Source organism: Somniosus microcephalus, chromosome 27 (genome assembly GCF_052327205.1).
Source record: "Somniosus microcephalus isolate GS21.2 chromosome 27, FLI_Smic_1.0, whole genome shotgun sequence".
In the NCBI taxonomy this organism is placed as follows: Eukaryota; Metazoa; Chordata; class Chondrichthyes; order Squaliformes; family Somniosidae; genus Somniosus; species Somniosus microcephalus.
The window spans coordinates 8,951,599-8,977,051 of NC_141013.1; the positions used below are offsets into that span (position 1 = coordinate 8,951,599).

The following is a 25,453-nucleotide window of genomic DNA, read 5'->3' on the forward strand; positions in this document are numbered from 1 at the left end:
TATTCTCATACCCTCTCTTTGCCCCTCTTACTGTATTTTCTTTTTCACTTCTCCTCTGACCTTTCTATTATAGCCTGATTCTCAGATGTATTTGCAACCTGACATCTGTCATACGCAGTCTTTTTCTGCTTCATCATATTCTCTATCTCTTTCGTCATCCAGGGAGCCCTGACATTAGTTGCCGTGCCTTTCCCCCTAGTGGGAATGTATCTCAACTGTGCCTGAACTATTTCCTCTTTAAAGGCAGCCCAGTTCCACTACAGTTTTGCCTGCCAATCTTTGATTCCAGTTTACCCGGGCCAGATCCATTCTCATCCCACTGAAATTGGCTTTCCCCCAGTCAAACATTTTTACTCTAGATTGCTCCCTGTCCTTTTCCATAGCTAATCTAAACATTGTGATACTATGATCACTGTTCCCTAAATGTTCACCTACTGACACTTGCTCCACTTGACCCACCTCATTCCCCAGAACCAGATCCAGCAATGCCTCCTCCCTTGTCGGGCTGGAAACATACCGATCAAGAAAATTCTTTCCCTTCTCTGCCCTTAACACTATTACGATCCCAGTCTATATTAGGATAGTTGAAGTCCCCCATTATTACTACTCTATAATTCTTGCATCTCTGTAATTTGCTCCTCTATATCTTTCCCACTATTTGGTGGCCTATAGAATACACCTAGTAGTGCAATGGCACCTCTATTATTTCTTAACTCTAGTCATATAGATTCTGTCCTTGACCCCTCCAGGACATCTTTTCAATCTCTTTCCTAGCTCCCTGAAATCTGCCTGCAGGACCTCATCCCTCTCTACCTATGTCGTTGGTACCGATATGGAACACGACCTCTGGCTGTTCACCCTCTCGCCTCAGAATGTTCTGCAGCCGCTCGGTGACATCCTTGACCCTGGCACCAGGGAGGCAACATACCATCCTGGAGTCATGTCTGCGGCCGCGGAAACGCCTGTCTGCTCCCCTGTTTATCCGTTTTGCAGTTGTTGCTTTTGTTGTTGTTGTTTCCGCTGGAGGTCCGCCGCCTCCTCGCTGCCGCCGCTGCTCCAGTCTGCACTCTCTCTGGGCCTCCCGCTCGATTTATACTCCGCCTCCTCGCTGTCGCCGCTGCTCCGGTCTGTGCTCTCTCTGGGCCTCCTGCTCAATTTATACTCCGCCTCCTCGCTGCCGCCGTTGCTCCAGTCTGCGCTCTTTCTGGGCCTCCTGCTCAATTTATACTCCGCCTCCTCGCTGTTGCTGCTGCTCCAGTCTGCGCCCTCTCTGGGCCTCCCGCTCGATTTATACTCCACCTCCTCGCTGTCGCTGCTGCTCCAGTCTGCGCTCTCTCTGGGCCTCCTGCTCGATTTATACTCCGCCTCCTGCTGTTCTGTGACGTCACTCGTTGGTTTGCTTTTTTTAAGTCGCCGCTCAGCTCCCTTTAAGCCGCCACCTCTGCTGCTGCCGCTCCCACTCAGGTCCGCGCTGTACTCTGCCTCCGCGTTGCTGCCGCCGCTGCTGTAATCATTGAGATTACAGTACCAATTTCTAACAGTAAGGAGTCTCATAATATAGCTCAGGGGGGCCACTTTAGGACATCACTGCCTCACTTTATCTACTTGCTGCCCCTTGGTGACATTACCTCAAGATATGGGCTGCGTTTCCAATGTACGCTGATACCCAACTCCCACTGCCTGTGCTGTCACATTGGCGGTCCAATATCCAGTCTTGGATGAGCTGAAGTTTCCTCCAGTTGAACATTGGTAAGACCGAAGCCATCGTCTTTAGGCCTCGTCACAAACTGCATAGCCTTGCCACCGATTCCATTCCCCTCAACACCCATTGTCTCATAAGAACATAGGGACAGGCTGATTCAGACAGTTCGTAATCTCGGTTTCCTATTCGATGCTGAACTGAGTTTCCAACCCCTTATACTCCCCATCACAGAGACTGCCTACTTCCACCTCCATAACATCAGCGACCTCCACCCCTGCCTCAGCCCATCTACCGCTGAAACCATCATCCATGCCTTTGGCTGTTCCAATGCTCTCCTGGCTGACCAACTCTTCCATAAAATTCAGCTCATCCGAAATGGTGCTGGTCATATCCTATCCTGATCACTCGTCACCCTGGTTATTGGCTCCTGATTCTCCCCCAACGCCTTAAATTTTAAATTCTTATCCTCATATTTAAATGCCTTCATGGCCTTGCCCCTCCCCATCTCTGTAACCTGTTCTAGATCTACAACTACGCACCCCCACCCACACCTCCACCCCCCACCCCCACCCCTGCTCCCCATGAACTCTCTGTTCACTGACTCCGGCCTTTTGTCCATTCTCCCACTCGCTTTGCCCCAACGTTGATGGCCCTGCCTTCAGCTGTCTAGGCCGCACCCTGTGGAATCCCCTTCCGAAACCTCTTCACCTCCCTCTCCTCCTTCAAGGCCCTCATAAAACCCACCACTTTGACCAAGCTTTTGGTCATCCCTCCTAATATCTTGTTCTTTGGCTCAGCCTCCATTTTTAGTCTCTTTGAAGCACCGCGAGATGTTTTTCTATATTAAAGGCAGTATATAAATGCAAGTTGTTGCCATAATTAATATTTGTTTAATATTAATAATTAAACTATTGGAGAGGCCTTTTGTTATGCCCAGGTTGGAAGCATGTGTTCTCACTGTATGTAGGTTAGTCGGGTATATGACAGGCATCATATATCATGTTCAATCCAAGAGTGTTAGCTGTTACAATGTACTGAATGTTAGACCCAGGTTCAATTCCAGTCCAGATTGATGAGGTGAAAATGTCCCTCTCTCTTTATTGCCTGTAAAATGCCTCTGTTAAATGAGATTGGGCATGGGTCCACAGGATAGATTTGCCCTAAGTTCAGTATTAATGGGTTGACAGCATTAAGCAAGCAATCTCACTTAGGGGAAAAAAAAGACTTGCATTTATCCAGCACTGTTCACGACCTCAGGACGTCCCAAAGTGCTTTACAGCCAATTAAATACTTTTTGGAAGTGTAGTCACTGTAGCAATGTAGGAGTCGCTGCAGCCAATTTGAGCACAGCAAGGTCCCACATATAGCAATGTGATAATGAGCATGATAATTTGTTTTTTTTTAAAATGATGTTGGCTGAGGGATAAGTATTGGCCAGGACAGCAGGAAGAACTCCCCTGCTCTTCTTCGAAATAGTGCCTTGGGATCTTTTACGTCCACCTGTGAGGGCAGATGGTCCCTCGGTTTAACTCCTATATCTGAAAGATGGCACTCCCTCAGTACTGCACTGGAGTGCTGACCTGGATTTTGTGCTCAAGTCCCTAGAGTGGGACTCTGAACCCTAAGAGCTCTGTCTCAGGGGCGAGAGTGCTGCCCACTGAACCACAGCTGACACCAGTGGAGTGTTACCACGCGTTAAATTGGGGACAGTTGATATCAAAACTAGTTGTCACCAGTTCAGAAAGCAGTCCATTCACCAGTACTCTCATCTATCATTAAATAATTGAATACAAAGATAATTGAATTTATAATGAGCCAATGTAGTTTTAGAGTGTTGGATTAATCAGGGGTTACCTCACACTCCTATTGCATAGTCCTAACATGCTAGTTTACTTCATTATGTAATGTATATTGTAAAATTCAGCTTTTCTTCGCCCTCCAATTTTCTCCTCTGCTTGTCTTTTGTGCAAGATCTAGGAACAAACTGTGAGGTTTATTTGTGGGAAAAGAGGATATAGCTGGGACGAAGGTTTCTGGTCTAAACTGACTTGACACCGAGGAATCATGACCCTTGTGGTAGGTACGTCTCTTTGCCAAAGCCTCTCATGCAATGACTTATACCAAGCACAGGGACTTGGACATCTAGAAGATCGAGGCAGCTGGCATGTCACAAGCTGTCTGGCCCAAGATCTAATCAGATTCCAATCTCATAGTTCAGATAGTGAAGAGGTGAATTTGATACGAGCATATACTAAGTGATAATGTAGCTGACAATCATTTCCGGCCGACTGTTTTGAAGAGTGATAAAGAATTGAAACTCACAATTAAAGTTTGGACAAGTTAACAAGTTGGGGCCTCCTCAAAATGTTTCTTAGCGACACAAGTAACGATTTGCAGATTGCTGATAGGGCAAGCAGACTGAAAGGAATATCGCGAGCAGGACTAGGGTCGTATTTCCATGTCTTTTATTGGGATAGCGAAGAAAGGAAGGGTAGAAGATAAGTAAAGATTTACAGCCCGTGTGTAGTAGTCCAGGAGCTCAATGGAATGCGAGCTTGTTGAGTTGGCGTGCTTCGGCCATTGCATGGGGAGATCCCTTGCTCTAGCATCTATCTGTCTGCTGGCTTCTTGCCTTTTCTCCAACAGTCACTTGCACTAAGAAGATGTCATTTCAATTAAAAAAGAAAAGATGGCTTGTATGAAAGTAAACAGCCTTTTCCTTCATGGTTTGTGGTTTGCTTGTTGATCCAACTTGACAGAGTTAAGGAAAAGCAATTTTCTCTTTATTTTTTTGGAGAGGCAGCCAGATCATCACAAATGTGCCGGGTTAACTGAAGTAGTGACTTGGTGGCTGGATTCTCGCCAAGTAGACAGCACTCCGATCCAAATCTAAACTAGAAAAACAAATCACCATTCCACACTGCATTGCGTTGCCAGGCTTACTGAATTGCACAGTGCTATCATTTTACTAAAGCTAATCGCTCATTTCTCAGATTCTTCCATTCTTTCAGTTCTCCTTTCCCTCATTCTATGAACTTATATTTTCTTTATTTGGCTCATTCCAAATTTACTTTTTGCCCTCTTCCGGTGGCATTTAAATGAGGCCTGGACGGTTGAAATTGCCCCGGGGATCTTTCGTTTCCATTGGCAGGCGATAAATTAACTCGCCGGGGTGGTTTCCCACTAAAACTCGCTCCAAGGTAAAGTCCATCCCTCAGTGTCGACATCAAGCACTCCCACACCTGGTTAGGTTAGCATGTTTAGATACAGAGCAATGTGTTCTCTACACTCTGCCCCAACACTGCCCTTCAGCTCCAACCTCAGAAGTGCACCTAATGAGACATCTCACAAAAGCCATCTCGTGGCATCTCTGAATGAGACTGCCAATTCAATCAGTGTCAGATGTGGGCAACTGTGGGCACAGGCCCACTAGGATCTGGCATAGGACCTAGAGCTAAGAGTCTAACCACCTCCCCTTGACATTCAACGGCATTACCATTATCGAATTCCCCCACCATCAACATCCTGGGGATCACCATTAACCAGAAACTTAACTGGACCAGCCACATAAATACTGTGGCTACAAGAACAGGTCAGAGGCTGGGTATTCTGCAGCGAGTGACTCATCTTCTGACTCCCCAAAGCTTTACTACCATCTACAAGGCACAAGTAAGGAGTGTGATGGAATACTCTCCACTGGCCTGGATGAGTGCAGCTCCGACACTCAAGAAGCTTGACACCATCCAGGACAAAGCAACCCGCTTGATTGGCACTCCATCCACCACCTTAAACATTCATTCCCTCCACCACCGGCGTACCGTGGCTGCAGTGTGTACCATCTACAAGATGCACTGCAGCAACTCGCCAAGGCTTCTTCGGCAGCACCTCTCAAACCCGCGACCTCTTCCACCTAGAAGGACAAGGGCATGGGAACACCAGCACCACCTCCAAGTTCCCCTCCAAGTCACACACCATCCTGACTTAGAAGTATATCGCAAATCCTTCATTGTCACTGGGTCAAAATCCTGGAACTCCCTAGCTAACAGCACTGTGGGAGCACCTTCACCACACAGATTGCAGTGGTTCAAGAAGGCAGCTCACCACCATCTTCTCAGGGGCAATTAGGGATGGGCAATAAATGCTGGTCTTGCCAGCGACGCCCACGTCCCATGAATGAATTTTTAAAAAATTCTGCGGCGAGTGACCTATTTTCTGACTCCTCAAAGCTTTACTACCATCTACAAGGCACAAGTCAGGAGTGTGATGGAATACTCTCCACTGGCCTAGATGAGTGCAGCTCCAACACTCAAGAAGCTCAACACTGCCCAAAGCAGCCCACTTGATTGACACCCCATCCACCACCTTAAACATTCACTCCCTCTACCTCCGGCGTACTGTGGCTGCAGTGTGTACCATCTACAAGATGCACTGCAGCAACTCACCAAGGCTTCTTTGATAGCACCTCCCAAACTTGTGACCTCTACCACCCAGAAGGACAAGGGCAGTAGGTGCATGGGAACACCACCACCTCCAAGTTCCCCTCCAAATCACACACCATCCTGACTTGGGCATATACCGCCATTCTTTCATCATCGCTGGGTCAAAATCCTGGAACTCCCTCCCTAACAGCACTGTGGGAGTACCTTCACCACAAGGACTACAGCGGTTCAAGAAGGTGCCTCACCACCACCAGGGCAATTAGGAATGGGCAATAAATGCTGGCCTTGACAGCAACGGCCACATCTCTTGAATGAATAAAAAAAGACTCTTTCAGCCAGCCAGAGGAGGTTGTTATCCCATCAATGAATCCAGCTCCGAGATGTGAAAGGCCAGTGTTACACCGAGGCCCCATCTGCTCTCTCAGGTGGATGTAAAAGATCCTATGGCACAATTTCGAAGAACAGCAGGGGAGTTCTCCCCGGTGTCCTGGACCAATATTTATCCATCAATCAACATCACTAAAACAGATTATCTGGTCATTATCACATCGCTGTTTGTGGGAGCTTGCTGTGTGCAAATTGGCTGCCGCGTTTCCTACATTACAACATTGACTACACTTCATAAGTACTTCATTGGCTGTAAAGCGCTTTGAGATGTCCGGTGGTCGTGAAAGGCGCTATATAAATGCAAGTCTTTCTTTCTTCTTTCTTTCTAAAGCACACTCCAGTCAGGTTTGTGCCAATTTGTTGATGTTGAACAGGAAATTGTTAGTTGTGTTGACAGCTTAGTATCAACCAATCAGCTGGTCAACAGGCACTTCCTGCCGTAAACAGCGTGACACGTCTGGTCACTGGCCAGAACTGATCCGAAGTGCGCTCAGCTCCCAGCACACACACCCTCACACACTGGGATTTGAGTTTTATTTTGCCTTTCCAATTGTCAAAATCAGATTGGCAGCCAACACTGCAGCAGGATGGTCCAGTGTGAACCAGATGTGTTGGCCAACTTGTTACAGGCCACACCCAGTAACGCTCCATGGCAGCAGCCAGCGGCACAATAACAGACAATTAAAGACCGGACGTTGGACCATAGCACCGTATCCCCGCATGATTCAACACCTTCAGGAGAGGAGGAACAGGCAAAGAAAGAAAGACTTGCATTTATATAGCGCCTTTCATGACCTCAGGACGTCCCAAAGCGCTTTACAGCCAATGAAGTACTTTTTGAAGTGTAGTCACTGTTGTAATGTAGGAAACACGGCAGCCAATTTGCGCACAGCAAGCTCCCACAAACAGCAATGTGATAATGACCAGATAATCTGTTTTAGTGTTGTTGGTTGAGGGATAAATATTGGCCCAGGACACCGGGGAGAACTCCCCCTGTTCTTCTTCAAAATAGTGCCATGGGATCTTTTATGTCCACCTGAGAGAGCAGACGCCTCGGTTTAACATCTCATCCGAAAGACGGCACCTCTGACAGTGCAGCACTCCCTCAGTACAGCACTGGGAGTGTCGGCCTAGATTTTGTGCTCAGGTTGTGGAGCTTGAACCCACGAGCTTCTGACTCAGAGGCCAGAGCGCTACCGACTGAGCCACAGCTGACACCAAAGAAAAGGAAAGCAGTTATGTAACGCTTAAATATAACGGCATTGCAACATCGGGATTAAACCACGACGAATGAGAGCGAGAGGTCAGGGAAATACAAGAATGGCGCTTAATCATAGAGTCAGAGTCATAACAGCACAAAAGCAGGCCAGTCAGCCCATCGAATCCATGCCAGCTCTCTGTAGAGCAATCCAGTCAGTCCCATTCCCCCGCTCTATCCCCGTAGCCCTGCAAGTTTATTTCCCTCAAGTGCCTATCCAGTCTCCCCTTGAAAACATGAGTGTCTCTGCTTCCACCACTTCCGTCGGCAGCGAGTTCCTGGTCCTCACCACTCGTTGCGTAAAAAAGTTTTCCCTCACATCCCCCCTGAATCTCTTACCCCAAAACCTTAAATCTGTGTCCCCCTAGTCTTTGTACCATCAACTAGTGGGAACATGCCATTCCCCGTCTAGCCTATCCAAACCTGTCATAATCTTGTACACCTCGATCAAATCACCCCATCAACCTCCTTTGCTCTAATGAAAACAAATCCAGCTTCTCCAACCTGACCTTGTAGCTAAGATCCCCCATCCCCGGAACCACTCTGGTAAATCTCCGCTGCACCCTCTCAAGGGCCTTCACATCCTTCCTAAAAGTGTGGTGACCAGAACTTGTCCAGTCATCGTGTTGCCTGACTCACTGGAGGGTTGGTTCAGGGTGTAGCCGGGCAGTTACATAGATGGATTGGAGCGGTTCTCACGTTGGTTAAAACGCTATCTCCGAGTGAGGGTCTGAACGAGTTGTTGCTGCCGAGCGAAATAGTGCAAAAAGTGAGGCAGTTTTCTGAGTCCGTCGCTGGGGTAACGGAGCCGGATTGAGCAGCCGGAAAGCCCGTTCTATGACACCGGTCTCCAAGTTACAAACTGCGGCAGTATAAAAATAGTTGAACATTTTAATCAAAAGCAGTGTGGATTTATCTGGCGAAAGTAAGATTTGAAATAAATCAATACTGGTTAAAAAAAATAGAGTGCTATCACCATGCTGTACAAGCAGATAAAAGATTTTTATTTTGAAGGCAGACTGGGCTGAAATTTCTCCTCTCAATAATTTTGGCAAAATTATTAACTGCTAACGAAGGAACTTTGTCTCCTCTATCTTTCGGCTTTTATAATCTAACATTCCACCACAGCGGACAAACTATTACCCCATTTGTACCACACAGGGTAAATCATTAGAGGCAACTCTGTAGCATAAATAAACCAGCACCCTTACTTTCAGAAAAGCCCAAACAACAACAAATTGCATTTATATAGCGCCTTTCCCGTAGTAAAACATCACAAGTCACAAGGTTTGACACCGAGCCACATAAGGAGATATTAAGACAGGTGGCCAAAAGCTTGGTCAAAGAGGTAGGTTTTAAGGTTCGGAATGGTCATGGCCCTGTGGGTAGTGGAGTGGGCCCAGGGGCCGTGTAGCCTGGTTCTGCTCCTACTTCTTGTGTTCTAATTCTGTGTTAGATTTCAGGAGATGGTTTAATTCCTGTTCCTGACTGGGGTGGAGATCGCCTTTACAGAAGGTAAGTACTGTAGAAAATATAGGGACAGAGTGATCTCCTGGAAGAGTTTCGATCGCCTAGATGGGTCGGAGAGGAATTTTCCAGATTTTTTCTCCCAAATTGGCCATTGGGTTTTTTATCTGGTTTTTCGCCTCTCCCGGGAGATCACATGGGTTCGGGTGGGATGGAGAGTGATAGAAGATTTGAGGTTAGGATCAGATCAGCCATGATCTTATTGAATGGTGGAGCAGGCTCGAGGGGCTGATTGGCCTACTCCTGCTCCTATTTCTTATGTTCTTATGTTAAAGGAGGAGAGAGAGGTAGAGAGGTTTAGGGAGAGATTTCCAGAGCTTAGGGCCTAGGCAGCTGAAGGTGGCGACCGCCAATGGTGGAGCGATGAAAATCGGGGATGCGGTAAAGGCCAGAATTGGAGGAGCGCAGAGATCTCGGAGGGTTGTAGGGCTGGAGGAGGTTACAGAGATAGGGAGGGGTGAGGCCGTGGAGGGATTTGAACGCAAGGATGAGCATTGAGGCATTGCTGGTACCGAGAGCCAATGTAGTTCAGAGAGCACAAGAGTGATGGATGCACGGGACTTGGTGCGAGTTAGGATACTGGAAGCAGAGTTTTGGAAGAAACTCTCTCAAATTGCCGCTGACATTGCTACTGGCTGTTGGTCTGCCATTTTGATTTGGCTGTTTGTACAGATCTGTAACACACTGCCACCCTGGCCAGCCTGGAAACACTTTCCCCCAACACCAGCAAAGTTCCACAGAGCGCAAGAGAAAGTGACATAGAAACATAGAAGATAGGAGCAGAAGTATGCCATTCGGCCCCTCGAGCCTGCTCCGCCATTCAATGCGATCATGGCTGATCATCCAAATTCAGTACCCTGTCCCTGCTTCTCCCCATATCCCTTGATCCCTTTAGCCTTAAGAAATATATCCAACTCCTTCTTGAATATTTTTAATGGATTGGCCTCTACTGCCTTCTGTGGTAGAGAATTCTACAGGTTCACCATTCTCTGGGTGAAGAAATTCCTCCTCACTTCTGTCCTAAATGGCTTACCCCTTATCCTTAGACTGTGACCCCTGGTTCTGGACTCCCCGACCATCGGGAACATCCTTCCTGCATCTAGTCTGTCCAGTCCTGTCAGAATTTTATAAGTTTCAATGAGATCCCTGACGGCTCCAATTGGGTAGTAACTGCACGCGCATTGATCTAACACAGTTGTACTACGGATGCTGAAATTACGCCATGGTATAAATGGGGCACATTCAGCACCAACGGAATCAGGGCATAGTACATGGTACCTGGAAGACCAAAATGGAGTCTGTTGATTAATCTGTCAGATCAATGTTTTTTTGTAGTGTACAGGAAAGGGCCGAATGTAACACATGGAGAAGCATCCTGTAAAACAATCATTCTTGGGATGTGGACGTCGCTGGCAAGGCCAGCATTTATTGCCCATCCCTAGTTTCCCTTGAGAAGGTGGTGATGGGCCGTCTTCTTGAACCGCTGCAGTCCGTGTGGTGAAGGTACTCCCACAGCGCTGTTAGGGAGGGAGTTCCAGGATTGTGACCCAGTGATGACTTATCTCTCATCAATTATCCAGTCAGTCTCATGCGTCAAGACACATTTATCAGATCTCTCTGCTGGCCAGGATAAGATTAGATCTCTTCCGGAATATTGGTTAAAATGACTGAAGAAGTCAAATTCTGTTATTACATGGAATTCCTGGCTTTCTCCCAGTGACTTTGCAATTCCATCCTTTTTTAATATGAAAATCCCGAACCTGTGGCCTTGGTGATTTTCCTTTTTGCCCCTCCCGCTCGCCCCTCTCCGCCCACTGGATTTCCACAGCCCCCAACCGCTGTGAGTCACTCCTGATCTCGGGTCTTTTCAACAACAGTCACTTTCTGATCTGGTTACTTCACTTCCAGCACCCGGGGCTCTCAACTTGCCTTGCATTGGGATTCGGGCCAGCATTTGAGATAGGAGAGCAGTTTGCTGTAGAAATGTCTCGTCAGATGTTTTGGATGAGACGTTAAACCGAGGCCCCGTCTGCTCTCTCAGGTGGGCGTAAAAGATCCCACGGCAACATTTGAAGAAGAGCAGGGGAGTTCTCCATGGTGTCCTAGTCCAACAGTTAGCCCTCAATCAACATCACTAAAACAGATTATCTGGTCGTTATCTCATTGCTGTTTGCGGGAGCTTGCCGTGTACAAAATTGGATGCCGTTTTACCTTACATTATAACAATGACTACACTTCAAAAGCATAGCGCTTAGGGGCGTCCTGGGGATCCTGAAAGGCGCTACGCAAATGCAAGTCTTTTCTTCTTTCAGATGATTCTAATAGAAACATAGAAGATAGGAGCAGGAGTGGGCCATTCGGCCCCTCGAGCCTGTTCCGCCATTTAATGAGATCATGGCTGATCATCCAAATTCAGTACCCTGTCCCTGCTTTCTCCCCATATCCCTTGATCCCTTTAGCCTTAAGTTAGGAAGCCGTTGTTGCTTTTCTCAGTGACGGTGTTTAATGCTCGGACACCCCCTGCCCCCCAATAAAGGGGGACCATTGCGAGGCCAGCCAATAGCAAAGGTGGCTCTTTGCTTTACAATAAAAAGGCCGACTTAAGCAGGCCTCAATACCTCCAAGGCTGACATGATCTTTTTGAACTAATTATGAATGAAGTTAATCAGGATGAACTTTTTACTAGGACTTCTACAACACATTCAGTGTCGGCCCCAAACCACAATCCTGCACACATCACATCATCACAGCCCTTTCTCATTAAACGGGTTCGTTTTTTGAATTTGCTACGCAGCCACTTTACATCCCGTTCCAACTTGCCCTCAGCATGGTGTGACATTGTAAAGTGTTTATGGGCAAAAAAAAAAATCACCCAATTAATTTTTTGTTAAAAAAAATATATATTTTCCACAAACAAAAAAAAAAGGCTTTTCTGAGCATTGGGCCAGTCCATAAACCGGATTGGGGGGGGGGGGGCGGTTTGCGGGTTTGGGCAGAGGTGACTGCGCAGCCACCAAGCCACGGGCCAACTCATTCAACTGTGCGAGGAGCGGGTTTGAAATCGGGAATGCCAAAAACCTTTACTGTTCTTCGGATCTGGAAATTACCAGGAGGAAGGGGGGGAATTCCAGGAACGGACAGGTGGGCACATTATCAGGGAAATTGTGGGAGTGGGGTCAGAGATTGCGGTTCACGGTATGCAGTGTGTGATCATATCACAATGGCTTGCCTGTAAGGAAATACTTGTGTTTATAAAGTACCTGATCATATCGGGGAAACATCTCAAAGTGCTTTTGAAACACCGAGACTGCCACAAAGCTACACTAACATGACAGAGAAGCATTTTGCATCCCCACATGGCAGCTGTCTTTCATTCTGCCAGCACAATTTACACTTCATCTAGAGCCATCCTTTGTTTCTTAGCCTGTTCCATTACCATCTCCTTCTGCCTTGAACATCTCTTAATGTCTCTTAACCTCTCCCGCCTTCCATCCTATCACAGACCTTCCCTTTTGTTCTTTCATCCCCCCCCCTTTCCCAGCCCCTGCACTTGCTTAAAAATCTGTTCCATTTCCTGCTTCTTTCCAGTTCTGACGAAAGGTCATTGACCTGAAACGTTAACTCTGTTTCTATCTTCACAGATGCTGCCTGACTTGCTGAGTTTCTCCGGCATTTTCTGTTTTTATTTCAGATTTCCAGCATCTGCGTATTTTCTTTTTGTATTAGCATTTTGCATCTGGTCATTTCTCCTGAATGGTACAGAATTAAGGGGCACAGGTGTTCTGTGCTGATCGCTGGCCAGGGACAGACGGGGCTCTGCATGAAGGCACCATCTCACCGCTATCAGAAAGGCGGATGAATTTTAACGTTACTGAAGAGGCATTGGACCACTCAGCAACGCCTGAAACCTGGCTTCACCTTGCTTGCAGTTATACTGCAGTGGGTGTGAAGTTGAAGTGAAAAGAAAGACTTATGCCTTTCATGACCTCAGGATGTCCCAGAGCATTTTACAGCCAATGAGGTATTTCTGAAGTGTAGTCACTGTTGTAATGTAGGAAACGCGGCAGCCAATTTGCGCACAGCAAGCTCCCACAAACAGCAATGTGATAATGACCGGATAATCTGTTTTTGTGATGTTGATTGAAGGATAAATATTGGCCAGGACACTGGGGAGAACTCCCCTGCTTTTCTGCAAAATAGTGGGTGTGGGATCTCTTATGTTCAGCTGAGCGAGCAGGCAAGGTCTCGGTTTAACATCTCATTAGAAAGACGGCACCTCCGACAGTGCAGCACTCCCTCAGTACTGGCACTGGGAGTTTTGTGCTCAAGTCTCTGACAGTGGGTGACTTGAACCCTCAACCTTCTGACTCAGATCCGAGTGTGTTGCCCACTGAGCCACAGCTGACACTATAAGTGACTGGGAGACTACCCCCTATGGGGGTGGGGGTGGTGGGAGGGTGGTTGTTGCACATAACTTGCCAATGTTCGCTTGAGTTACTGGAATTTATTCCACAGTGTACTCAAGGTGCCAAGCCCCAACTGTTTCACAAGGACATAAAATGACTGTCAATAATTTTTATCCAAACAATTTGGCTCCGATTTTAACTGGCCCTGCCTGGGGGAGGGGTAGTTAAAATAAGGTGAGCCACCGACCCCCACAAGCGCATTCCCCTGTTGCTGCAGCGTCAATGGAGCCAATTCAGTGCAATACCTTCAAGTATTTACCCAATTCTCTTTTGAAGGTTACTATTGGAGAAATTGGCTTCAAACACTGGAGGCCAATCGGTGAGGTAAAACACGTGTTAGGAATGGTGGGGCAGCAACTTCTGGCATTGAACTTCAAGGTCTTGGAGATTCAGGAATTTTATAGAGCAAACTGAAAGGAGGAAGTCCTCCCGCAACCTATGCTTGCTTATATGTTATGCCATGGCGTTAATCTTGCTCTCCGGACTAGGCCACAGTTTGGTTGTTTGTTTTCTCCGCTCGCTGGCTAGTCTGGAGCCCCGACTGAAATAAAGGAAGCTCCTCCAGGATACAGTAGCCCCGCTGGACCTGAGCACGTAATCCAGTACAGCGCTCAGGGCCTGCTCCTGCTCCATCGACCAAGTCCTCACGTTGAGGCATTAAGCCAAGGTCCACAGGTGGATGTTAAAGATCCAATGGTACTAATTGAGGATGAGCAGGGAGTTCTCCTCTTGCCCCTGGCTCCCTCACCAACACCAGCAAAAACAGATTAGCAGTTTCTTTCGCCTCATTGCTGAGTGTAGGATCTGTTGGGTGCCAGTCCTCTGTTTTCACTGATTTAACAACTGGGTTTCCATCTTCCACAGCGACAGGCCCAGTGCTCCCCCAGCCCCCAACTTTGAATGTAAAAGGGTGAGAACACATGGCGGTCACAGGCCCTGAACAGGAGGTACCCAAGAACTGGGTGATTTGAAAGTCCATTTTATCTCTCTGTGTGAGGAAGCCCTCGCCTCCACTGGGCTCTCACTATTTGAGGGAATGCCATTCCACTGGTTCGAGGTTGTTGTGGTGCGTGGTCACAGCAACTCTCAGTTCCCCCTTCCTGCTCAGCGCTACTTTGATCCACATCCTTTACACATGCAGCATGCTTATGGCGGGCAACCATTTATACTGGGCAATTAACGCTCACCATTTGCCATCAGCACAGAAATCAATTTCTCCAATAGTAACAGAAGAATGAGAGGGGATCGCATTGAAACTTATAAAATTCTAACAGGACTAGACAGACTAGATGCAGGAAGGATGCTCCCGATGGCGGGGGAGTCCAGGACCAGGGGTCACAGTCTAAGGATAAGGGGTAAGCCATTTAGGACTGAGATGAGGAGGAATTTCTTCACCCAGAGCGTGGTGAACCTGTGGAATTCTCTGCCACACTGGGCAGTTGAGGCCAATTCATTAAATGTATTCAAGAAGGAGTTGGATATATTTCTTGAGGCTAAAGGGATCAAGGGATATGGGGAGAAAGCAGGGACAGGGTACTGAATTTGGATGATCAGCCATGATCTCATTGAATGGCGGAGCGGGCTCGAGGGGCCGAATGACCTACTCCTGCTCCTATCTTCTATGTTTCTATTCAACTGCATTAAAATCAACTTAAGTGTCAGCACCGTTTTGGGTAACTTTTAACGAGACAGAGGATTTGGAGCGTAGGGTTTGTTGCCGCCTGTGATAGTTTTACCGCCCAACGCTTATAGCGGCCGCATCGTGTTAACACCAATACGCTCGCTATAAACGGTGCGGACTGTGGGAGCTGAATCTGTTCAAACTGGACCTACTCGTAACACAAGAATGTGGAGCATGATATTTTTTTTAAATTCGTTTATGGGATGTGGGCGTCGCTGGCAAGGCCAGCATTTATTGCCCATTCCTAGTTGCCCTTGAGAAGGTGGTGGTGAGCCGCCTTCTTGAACCGCTGCAGTCCGTGCGGCAAAGCTGCTCCCACAGTGCTGTTAAGGAGGGAGTTCCAGGGTTTTGACCCAGCGACGATGAAGGATCGGCGATATATTTCCAAGTCAGGATGGTGTGTGACTTGGAGGGGGACTTGGAGGTGGTGGTGTTCCCATGCGCCTGCTGCCCTTGTCCTTCTGAGTGGAAGAGGTCGCAAGTTTGGGAGGTGCTGCTGAAATAGACGCCCAAAGCAGGGCAACTGTGGATAGGATCGCGGGTCGTTCTGGAAGACGCATCAAGAAGAGGACAATTAAAGCTTGTCGTGTTCGATGGCGTGCAACTGAGTAACTAAATGCATCTCGGTCTACGAAATTTGACACAAAGGAACTGTGCTAAATTCCTGCGCGTTTGTAGGAAGTGACCTGAGGGCTTTTAAAACCAATCTGTAAATGCTTTCAGATGTAACACACATCAGCTCAGTAATTCAAAAGCACAGAAGAGTGTGAGCGTGTCAGCCATCTTTCAGCAGCTGCTGGTTAGCGATGCACTGCTGGTAGACCCAAGCCATTCGCGACTCCCAGCCGCCCCACCTCCCACAACCCCCACCCCGCTCTAGCCAGGGAGGGCAGAGCTTTGGGCGCTCGGGCAAGGGGCAAAGTTGGTGAGTCGATTCTTTCAGGTCGATTCTTTCAGGTCCGCTTCAGACCGGCTGCAATTAATGTGCAGCGGATGCGTAGCAGAAGCCGTGGGTTGTTGCCAGGAGGGTGTGCGGCGAGAGCTTTTAAGGAATGTCTTTACTCAGAAGGTTGTTGGCGCACGGAAGGCTTTGTCATAGAGAATAGCTGAGGCAGAGACCATTGCATCTTTTCAAGGAAAATCGGATAAACATTTGAAGCTGAGGAAGATGCTGGGGTGGGGGATGGTGGTGTGAGGGGTGGTGGTGTGGGGGGTGGGGGGGCGGCGGTGGTGGGGCGGGGTGGTGTGGAGCCTGGGGCAACAGGATTCGTTTTAGGTTGTTTTAGCAAAGAGCCGGCACAGACACGATGGCCTGAATGGCCTCCTTCTGTGCTGTAAACTTCTATGGAAACTACCTCCTGTCTCTTCCCTGAATGCGATTCAGACAACCTCACACCCACGTTACACTATATAGTTTGCGTCAATGTGCTATCGATGCAAAATGTGTCGCATAACTGGGCTATAAATCTTTCGGTGGCCCATGGCTTTAAGCCCTGTGCTCATTCGCTAACACCTTTCTTGAGCGAACAAGGAATCGGATTCGCGATCGATGATGCTCGTGGGTAGATGGTGACCGTGACGACAGTCTCACCTCAAAGACATCTCCTTTAACTAAGAGCACCATAGCACAGCAGGTACAGAATCGAACTGTCGAGGAGCCAAGAGACAAGGAGTGAGAAGCAGAACAAGGTAGTCGGGCCTGTTGTACTGCCACATCTGCTGATTAGAAGTGGTTTGGGATGTGCGGAAGCTTAAATGTAGTGTTGGCCATCAAACTAAAAGCTGCAGCTTCCTCTTTTGGAGACTGGTGCTTGTGGAGTGCGATGCCGTGAAATCAGTGGATACTCACGGGAAGCCACCTTGGAGCTGAGAAGTAAGTAGAATTGTCTCTAAAGTTGTGGGGCAGCCCATTTTGGCATCAACATTGCCTTTGACTCCAATCCTTCCTGTGGGGTGTTTGGTGAAGGGACGGTTGGAGTTAGAGGCTGCAGTGAATGTCGAATTGTGTTAATAGCTGGGAAAGGATGAGCCAGATAACCTGTTTTAGCGATGTTGGTTGAGGGACAAAGATTGACCAGTTCATCGGGAGAACTCCGACTCTCACTCAGTGATGAAGCATTTCCATGTATGAAAGAAAGAGCATTTATACAGCACCTTTTACGACCACCGGACATCTCAAAGCACTTTACAGCCAACGAAGTACTTTTGGAGTGTTGAAATGTGGGAAACGCAGCAGCCAATTTACACTTAGCAAGGTCAGGTCCCTGGAGTGGGACTTTGAACCCACAACCTTCTGACTCAGAGGCGAGTGTGCTGCCCACTGAGCCACGGCTGACACTCTATGCATGAAAGCCCACACATAAATTATAACTTTCTATGAGCAGGGTTCAACTTAAGAGACAGCTGGCAGTAGCCTCCGCTTTGTCCTATCCCTGAGAATTAAGCTTAAAGACAGTGTCCGTGTAATCCAATAGATTCCTCTACCCCCACCCACCCTCAAGCACTTTTAAACATGGCGTCACACCGGGCTGGGGTTCTGCTGCCACAGCTGCATAGCCGAGCGATGAGAGACCAGCTACTGGAGATAGTCTCGCATCTCCAGGTCTTAGTGCTCTCACAGGTCAGATTGCAAGTCAAGTTATACTGGTAGCCGTGGTTCAGTGAGTAGCACTCTTACCTCTGCGTCAGAAGGTTGTGGGTTCATAGTCCAAGTCCAGGGACCTGAGCACAAAAAAATCTAGGCTGACACTCCCTGTGCAGTGCTGAGGGAGTGCTGCACTGTCGGAGGTGCCGTCTTTCAAATTTGACATTAAACTGAGGCCCCATCTGCCCTCTCAGGTGGATGTAAAAGATCCCACGGCACTATTTCGAAGAAGAGCAGGGGAGTTCTCCCCAGTGTCCTGGGCCAATATTTATCCCTCAACCAACACCTAAAGACAGATGATCTGGTCATTATCACGTTGCTGTTTGTGGGAGCTTGCTGCGTGCAAATTGGCTGCTGCGTTTCCGATACCACAACACCTTCAAAAAGTACTTCATTGGTTGTAAAGCGCTTTGGAACGTGCTGAGATTGTGAAAGGTTCTGTATAAAATCTTTCTTCCTTTTACTGCACATGGATACACAAATCCAAAACCACTTCTCATCAGCAGATGTAGTAACACAATGAGCCTGTCCATCTTAATCTACTTCTAAGGCAAGTCTTTCTTTTCTCTCTCAGTTCTCAGATTATCTGATGATAGAAACATAGAAGATAGGAGCAGGAGTAGGCCATTCGGCTCCTCGAACCTGCTCCGCCATTCAATGAGGTCATGGCTGATCATCCAAATTCAGTACCCTGTCCCTGCTTTCTCCCGATATCCCTTGATCCCCTTAGCCTTAAGAAATATATCTAACTCCTTCTTGAATATATTTAATGAATTGGCCTCAACTGTCTTCTGTGGTAGAGAATTCCACAGGTTCACCACTCTCTGGGTGAAGAAATTCCTCCTCATCTCAGTCCTAAATGGCTTACCCCTTATCTTTAGACTGTGACCCCTGGTTCTGGACTCCCCCGCCATCAGGAACAGCCTTCCTGCATCTAGTCTGTCTAGTCCTGTTAGAATTTTATAAGTTTCAATGAGATCCCCTCTCATTCTTCTAAACTCTAGCGAATATAAGCCTAATCGACCCAATCTCTCTTCATACGTCATTCCTGCCATCCCAGGTATCAGTCTGGTGAATCTTCGCTGCACTCCCTCCATGGCAAGAACATCCTTCCTCAGATAAGGCGACCAAAACTGCACACAATACTCAAGGTGTGGCCTCACCAAGGCCCTGTACTCAAACCCTCTCGCTATGAAGGCCAGCATCCCATTTGCCTTCTTAACTGCCTACTGCACCTGCATGCTTACCTTCAGCGACTGGTGCACAAGGATACCCAGGTCTCGTTGCACTTCCCCTTTTCCCAATCTATTGCCATTCAGCTAATAATCTGCTTTCCTGTTTTTGCTACCAAAGTGGATAACCTCGCATTTATCCACATTATACTGCACCTGCCATGCATCTGCCCAATCGCCCAACCTGTCCAAATCGTACTGGAGTTTCTCTGCATCCTCCTCACGGCACACACGCCCACCCAGCTTTGTGTCATCTGCAAACTTGGAGATATTACATCCAGTTCCCTCGTCTAGATCATTAATATATATTGTGAATAACTGAGGTCCTAGCACCGATCCCGGCGGTACCCCACTAGTCACTGCCTGCCACTCGGAAAAAGACCTGTTTATTCCAACTCTTTGCTTCCTGTCTGCCAACCAGTTTTCTATCCAAGTCAGTACCTTACCCCCAATCCCATGTGCTTTAACTTTGCATGCTAGATCCCACTGTTAAATCACTAAGAGTACAGCTGGTCTTCTGTTTACAGAGTCCCACTCACTGCTTATGTAGCAACAGGAAACTAAAGTAAAGAGACAACAGTACTAAAGTTCTGTACGTTGGTCTTACGAGTTGAGAGCCTTTGAGAGCCAAAAACAAAAGCGAGGGGACTGTGCCTTTAAAAAGGTCCAACTAAACCCAGCATTATAATAACATAGCTCAACCTCCTGGAACAGACTTCCAGTAGCCACATATGCGAATGCCTTTATAGTGACAGGAGGCGCACCATGTTTACTGGTGCTCCCTGAAGTATGTGCTGCGTACACCGTGAGGCAATTAGCTGGAGTTAAAACACTTTCTCACTCCACTTCGGAGTTACTTAATAGACGAACTACTGTCAAGGGATAGAGACAGACAGAGAGAGAGAGAGAGAGAGACGCGCAAAGACTTCACATTAACTGACTTCAGAAAAGTTCTGCATGTTGATTTATCCTTTTTCTATTTTTCCACTTTGATGTATAACTTGGCTGCGTTCATTACAATTTCCCTTTGGGAAACCGGGTTAATCAGAACATTGCGTCTCTCTCTATCCGCTAGAAAGTACACACATCACAAGTCTTTTCCTGCAGCTGTAAAATAAGCCTATTTTTGTTTAAAAAGTACAGGCTTTGCAGAGAGGCTGTTTTCCACCAACCACCCCACCAGCCACCCCAAAATCTCTTCCCCTTTCTCACCTGGCAGCAGGGTAAAGATCCACACAACAAGGAGACTTCTGTACAGATCCATGTGTGTAGGAATGCTCAAGGTCCAACTTGCTGAATCCAGTGGTGCTGCTCTGTCACCGACCTATATTTGATGAGACTTTATTCTCTCTCTCTCTCAGCCACTGTCACTGTGGGAGGTAGGAGGGTTCTTGTAGGAGGGCTGCTAGGAGTAGGAGGTCTAGCGGCTGCAAGAAGGTTTGTAGATCAGGGAACGTATTTCCTCCCCTTGCCCCTGGTCCCTCACATGCAGCAGGAGCTCAGTATCTGCCTGCACTTGAAACAGCAGCAGCCAGTGGCTGGAATTATGAGGGAATGAATCGAGTACTTATTGCCAGCCTGCTTGTGATGTCAATGAAATGGAGAGGAGGGGAAACCAGACACTGGCTGCACGCAAACCCTCAGAAGGCATTAGCTTTACTCTGTGCACGTAACCTCACTGTCACTCTTTAGCATTACTGCTTGGGGGAAATCATTGAAGCAGGGAGGAAATAATAAACAGTGACCATAAAAAGTTAAAGGCGCACAGTCTCCGATGCCAACGCATTACCTTTAATATAACTGACAAAAATCCACCGAAGAAAGTTTTAGCAGAATTCCTTTCAAAAAGTGTTCAGTAAAAATTACAATCAGCGCTCTTCTCATCCAGATACTTAAAGTAAATTTCTATTTGAATGCAGGCGGGACACGCAGAAAGAAATTTGGGGCAATCACGTTAAGTATTCACGCTGGAACAATGCGGAGTTTATTTTCTATCCCCGTTCAAATCCCAATTTTTAAGTTTCTTTTAGATGCCTCTGAAACCATGCGCCGTTCTCCCTTACCCGGTGCGAGATAACTGACCCTGACCCAAGCATTGACCCCTCAAGTTGAGACTGGCCAAGGCCTACATGCCCCCCCCTGTTTCTCCCCTCCTTTTTGTGGGGAATCACCTCAGCCTTACTTGGTGCTTCTGGCAGACAGGCCAGGCCCAGACTAGCACGGGTTGCGTGGAGATTTGTGGGGCGAGATTGGATTTTACCAACCTGCTCTATCGATGGGATACTTATTTTTTGGTGAATTTTGCATCAGGGAGAGGGGTGTCAGTGATGGGACCGTTTATTGCCCCCAGTATCAGGTACAGGACAGACTAAAGCTCCCCCTCCTCTACCCCAACAATGTTTCTTAACTCCAATTTCTAAGAGAGGGAAAGCCTTGCATTTCTATAGCTCCTTTCACAACCTCAGGATGCCCCAAAGCATTTTACAACCAATTAAGCACTTTTGACATGTAGTCACTGTTGTAATGTAGGAAATGCGGTGATAATGGCCAGATAATCTGTTTTAGCGATATTGGTTGAAGAATAAATATTGGCCAGGACAGAGAATTCTCCTGCTCTTCTTTGAAATAGTGCCATGGGAACTTTTATGTCATAGAAGAATCAGCCATGGCTCAGTGGGTAGCACTCTTGTCTCTAAGTCTAGAAGGTTGTGGGTTCATAGTCCCACTTCAGAGACTAGAGCACAAAATCTAGGCTGACACTCCCAGTGCAGTACTGAGGGAGTGCTGCACTGCTGGAGGTGCCGTCTTTTGGATGAGATGCTAAACCGAGGCCCCGTCTGCTTGCTCAGGTGAAACATAAGAGATCTCATGGCACTATTTTGAAGAAGAGCAGGGGAGTTCTCCCCATGCCCGAGCCAACATTTCTCCCTCAACCCACATCACTGAAACAGATGATCTGGCCATTATCACATTGCTGTTTGTGGGAGCTTGCTCTGCGCAAATTGGCTGCTGCGTTTCCTACATTGCAACAGTGACTACACTTCAAAATTGGCTGTAAAGTGCTTTGGGATGTCCTGAGGTCATGAAAGGTGCTATATAGATGGAAGTTAATCTTCGTTTCTTTAAAAGCCTTCTTAAGACCCATCTTTCCAACTAGGTGTTCGGTTACTTCTCTTAACTCTCCCACTTGGCGTAAGTTCCTTCCACTCGCCCCGCCACCCACCCCCCCATCAGTGAAGCACTTTGGGACATTTTTGATGTTAAAGGCACTATATAAATACAAGCTGTTGTTGTAGTCCTGTGTGTGGAGACAGCAGTCTTATTAAACTCGAGGTTGCCACCACTGTTTTGATTATTCTATAAAATCTAACTAGAGGGTTTTAATTAAACTGCTTGCTTCTTCCGCCCCAGTGCTGTGCAAGTTACTATAAAACTATTTTATTTGCTTTGTGTTTGAGAATATTTATCTGTTTTAATAAACCATCTCATGAAATACAACTTGCATCTGGTGCCCTTTGCTCACAGTCCAATGGCAGGCCCGGCCCATCATTTCCCAGCTATTAACTTTATAACACTATCCACGGAGTCCTCAACACTCACTGCGGTCTCTAACTCCAAACATCCCTAACTTGCGTGTGGGCTTTCATGCTAGCGTGGAACTGCTTCAATCTCTGGGCTGGAGTTGTGACCTGGTCAATATTTAATCGCTCAACCAACATCACTAAAACAATTCTCCGATTACCTGGGCTCATCCTTTCCCAGCTTGATAACGCGATTCACTGAGGCATCAGCATTCTAACTGCAGTCTCTAAACTCCAACCGTCCCTTCACCAAACACCCCACAGGAAGGACTGGAGTCAAAGGCAACGCTCACTCCAGAATGGGCTGCCCCACAACTTGAGAGACAATTCTACTTACTTTTCAGCTCCAAAGTGCCTTCCTGTGAGTATCCACTGATTTCGCTGCAATGATAGCAACCCATGAATTTGAGAGAAAGAACAATTAATTTACAAAGCGCCTTTTCACCCACCTCAGAACTGTGCTTCACATAAAAGGTTTAATTCGCAATCCCGTGCTCTTGCTGCACGTGAAGGTTGCGTAATTGGCTTCACCATTTCGTAGCCGTATCTCCACCAACAGCTTCCAAATAGGTCCAGGCGGTCGAGGGGGTCGTTCGGCCCGACTGCCTGCCTCTCTTCTGCGGCTATGTTCGCGCCCGGGTGGCCCTGGAGATGGCGCACGCGGTGTCCGCCGGCACGCTCGAGGCCTTCCGAGACCGGTGGGCGCCGTGGGGACTGGAGTGCATCATCACCCCGGCCAATGTAATTTTAATTTAATTTGATAAGTTTTATTTAAAGTTCTATTCATTTACAGATAATTGGTTTAACAAAAAGAGGACCAACAGCTTCCAATCAAGCACAGGTTTCTACCAGACTGTGGACGGATGAATCTACCATAAGGAATGACCTTGAAGTTCAGTAGCTGTTGCCATCTAATACCTTCTTTATATTGCAATTTTGCAAAATATTTTGGTCGTAACATGGGGCCAGATTCAGCGACACAAGGCCAATGACAGAAACCGCGGCTAGTTCCATATTCTGGCATCTTCTGCCCCTGTAAGCACAGTGGCGGGAGGGTCTTGAGGTGGAGCAGCATCGTCCCATTTCCCTCTCTACCAGGAGCCCACCTCGGCTGTGTGTGTAGCCCTGACCCAGGAAGATGGGACAGAGTTACGGCAGGCTTGGAAGGGGAGGTGGAAGTACTGTGCCAAATGGCTGCCTCCCGCTTCCAAAGTGGGAAATCCTACCCATGATGTCATCACTAAGATATGGGTGGTGCTCCTGAGAGAAGGAGTAGAGCCCGGGGGCAACACAGCACCTGGCATACAGTGCACATTTAACATGACATCTCTGCACCCCCAGTGGCATTGCCTGCTGAACCATACCATGCCGAAACCGTGACTCAGTGGGCAGCACTCTCGCCTCTGAGTCAGAAGGTTGTGGATTCAAGTCCCCACTCCAGAGACTTGAGCACAAAACCTAGGCTAACACTGTCGGAGGTGCCGCCTTTCAGATGAGATGTTAAACTGAGGCCCTGTCTGCCCTCTCAGGTGGACGTAAAAGATCCCATGGCACTATTTTGAAGAAGAGCAGGGGAGTTCTCCCCAGCGTCCTGGGGCCAATATTTATCCCTCAATCAACATCACAAAAACAGATTATCTGGTGATTGTCACATTGCTGTTTGTGAGAGCTTGCTGTGTGCAAATTGGCTGCTGCGTTTCCCACATTACAACAGTGACTGCACTTCAAAAAAAAGTACATAATTGGCTGTAAATCGCTTTGGGACGTCCTGGGGTTGTGAAAGGCACTATAGAAATGCAAGTTATTTCTTTCACCAACCTGGAATGGCCCAACCTCAATCCCCAACCTGCGCTGTGTTAACCCAGGACGGCAGTAGGGGTGTTAGACTGGGTCCTGGGGCTGAGGGCTGGGGGGAGGGAAATGAGTCCGGGTTCCTACTCTCAATTACTGGCCGGGAGAGGCCAGGGGCAGACTTGGCTGTGATAGCCTTCCTCCCATAGCGGATTAGCTGCCCCACCCTCAGCTGTCTAAATACACAGCCGAAGAAAGGCTGGCTCGGTGAGATACATGGGGATATTCTCATTTGGAAGAGTGCATTAATTCACCCGCAAGCTCGTAGAACAGTACAATTCAAGGACACCCTTAAAAGCTTGCTGAATGAGACACTGCCACTTTTCCCCAACCACTTTGCCAGTGTAATAAAATCCTTGCTAGCTCCTCAGCAAATGAGATTAACTCCCTTTTGTGAAGAAAAGTGAAAAAATGTCAATCTCCATCTCTCTTCATTAATGCACTGAATTCACACCTGACTGAAAGGCTAAAAATCAAATTCAGCGAAACATCACCCTTTACTCATCTGTAAAGATATAGGCCTAGAAATTCAGTTGTTAGCGCCAGCTGCTAGCGCCTTAAGAGGGCGAGAAGTGGGGCGCGAAGCGGCTAGCGCCCGGGCGCGGCGCGATCTGCGCCTCTCGCGAAATTCAGTTAAGGTTTAGCACCGGCGCAAAACCTTTGCGCGCGCTCAGCTGCGCGCGCA

At 47.6% G+C, this 25,453-nt stretch overlaps 1 protein-coding gene across 1 annotated transcript in view; it reads right to left on the reverse strand.

The window, feature by feature from the left end:
- The window catches only part of LOC147099952 (integrin alpha-11-like), a 181,354-nt gene extending 160,417 nt beyond the window's left edge, over positions 1 to 20,937 (reverse strand). Inside the window, exon 1 of the mRNA XM_085968480.1 lies at positions 20,549 to 20,937. Within this exon, the coding sequence (XP_085824606.1) occupies positions 20,549 to 20,600 (52 nt within the window). The 5' untranslated portion in view covers positions 20,601 to 20,937. The remainder of the gene's footprint in view (positions 1 to 20,548) is intronic.
- Positions 20,938 to 25,453: the final 4,516 nt, after the last annotated feature.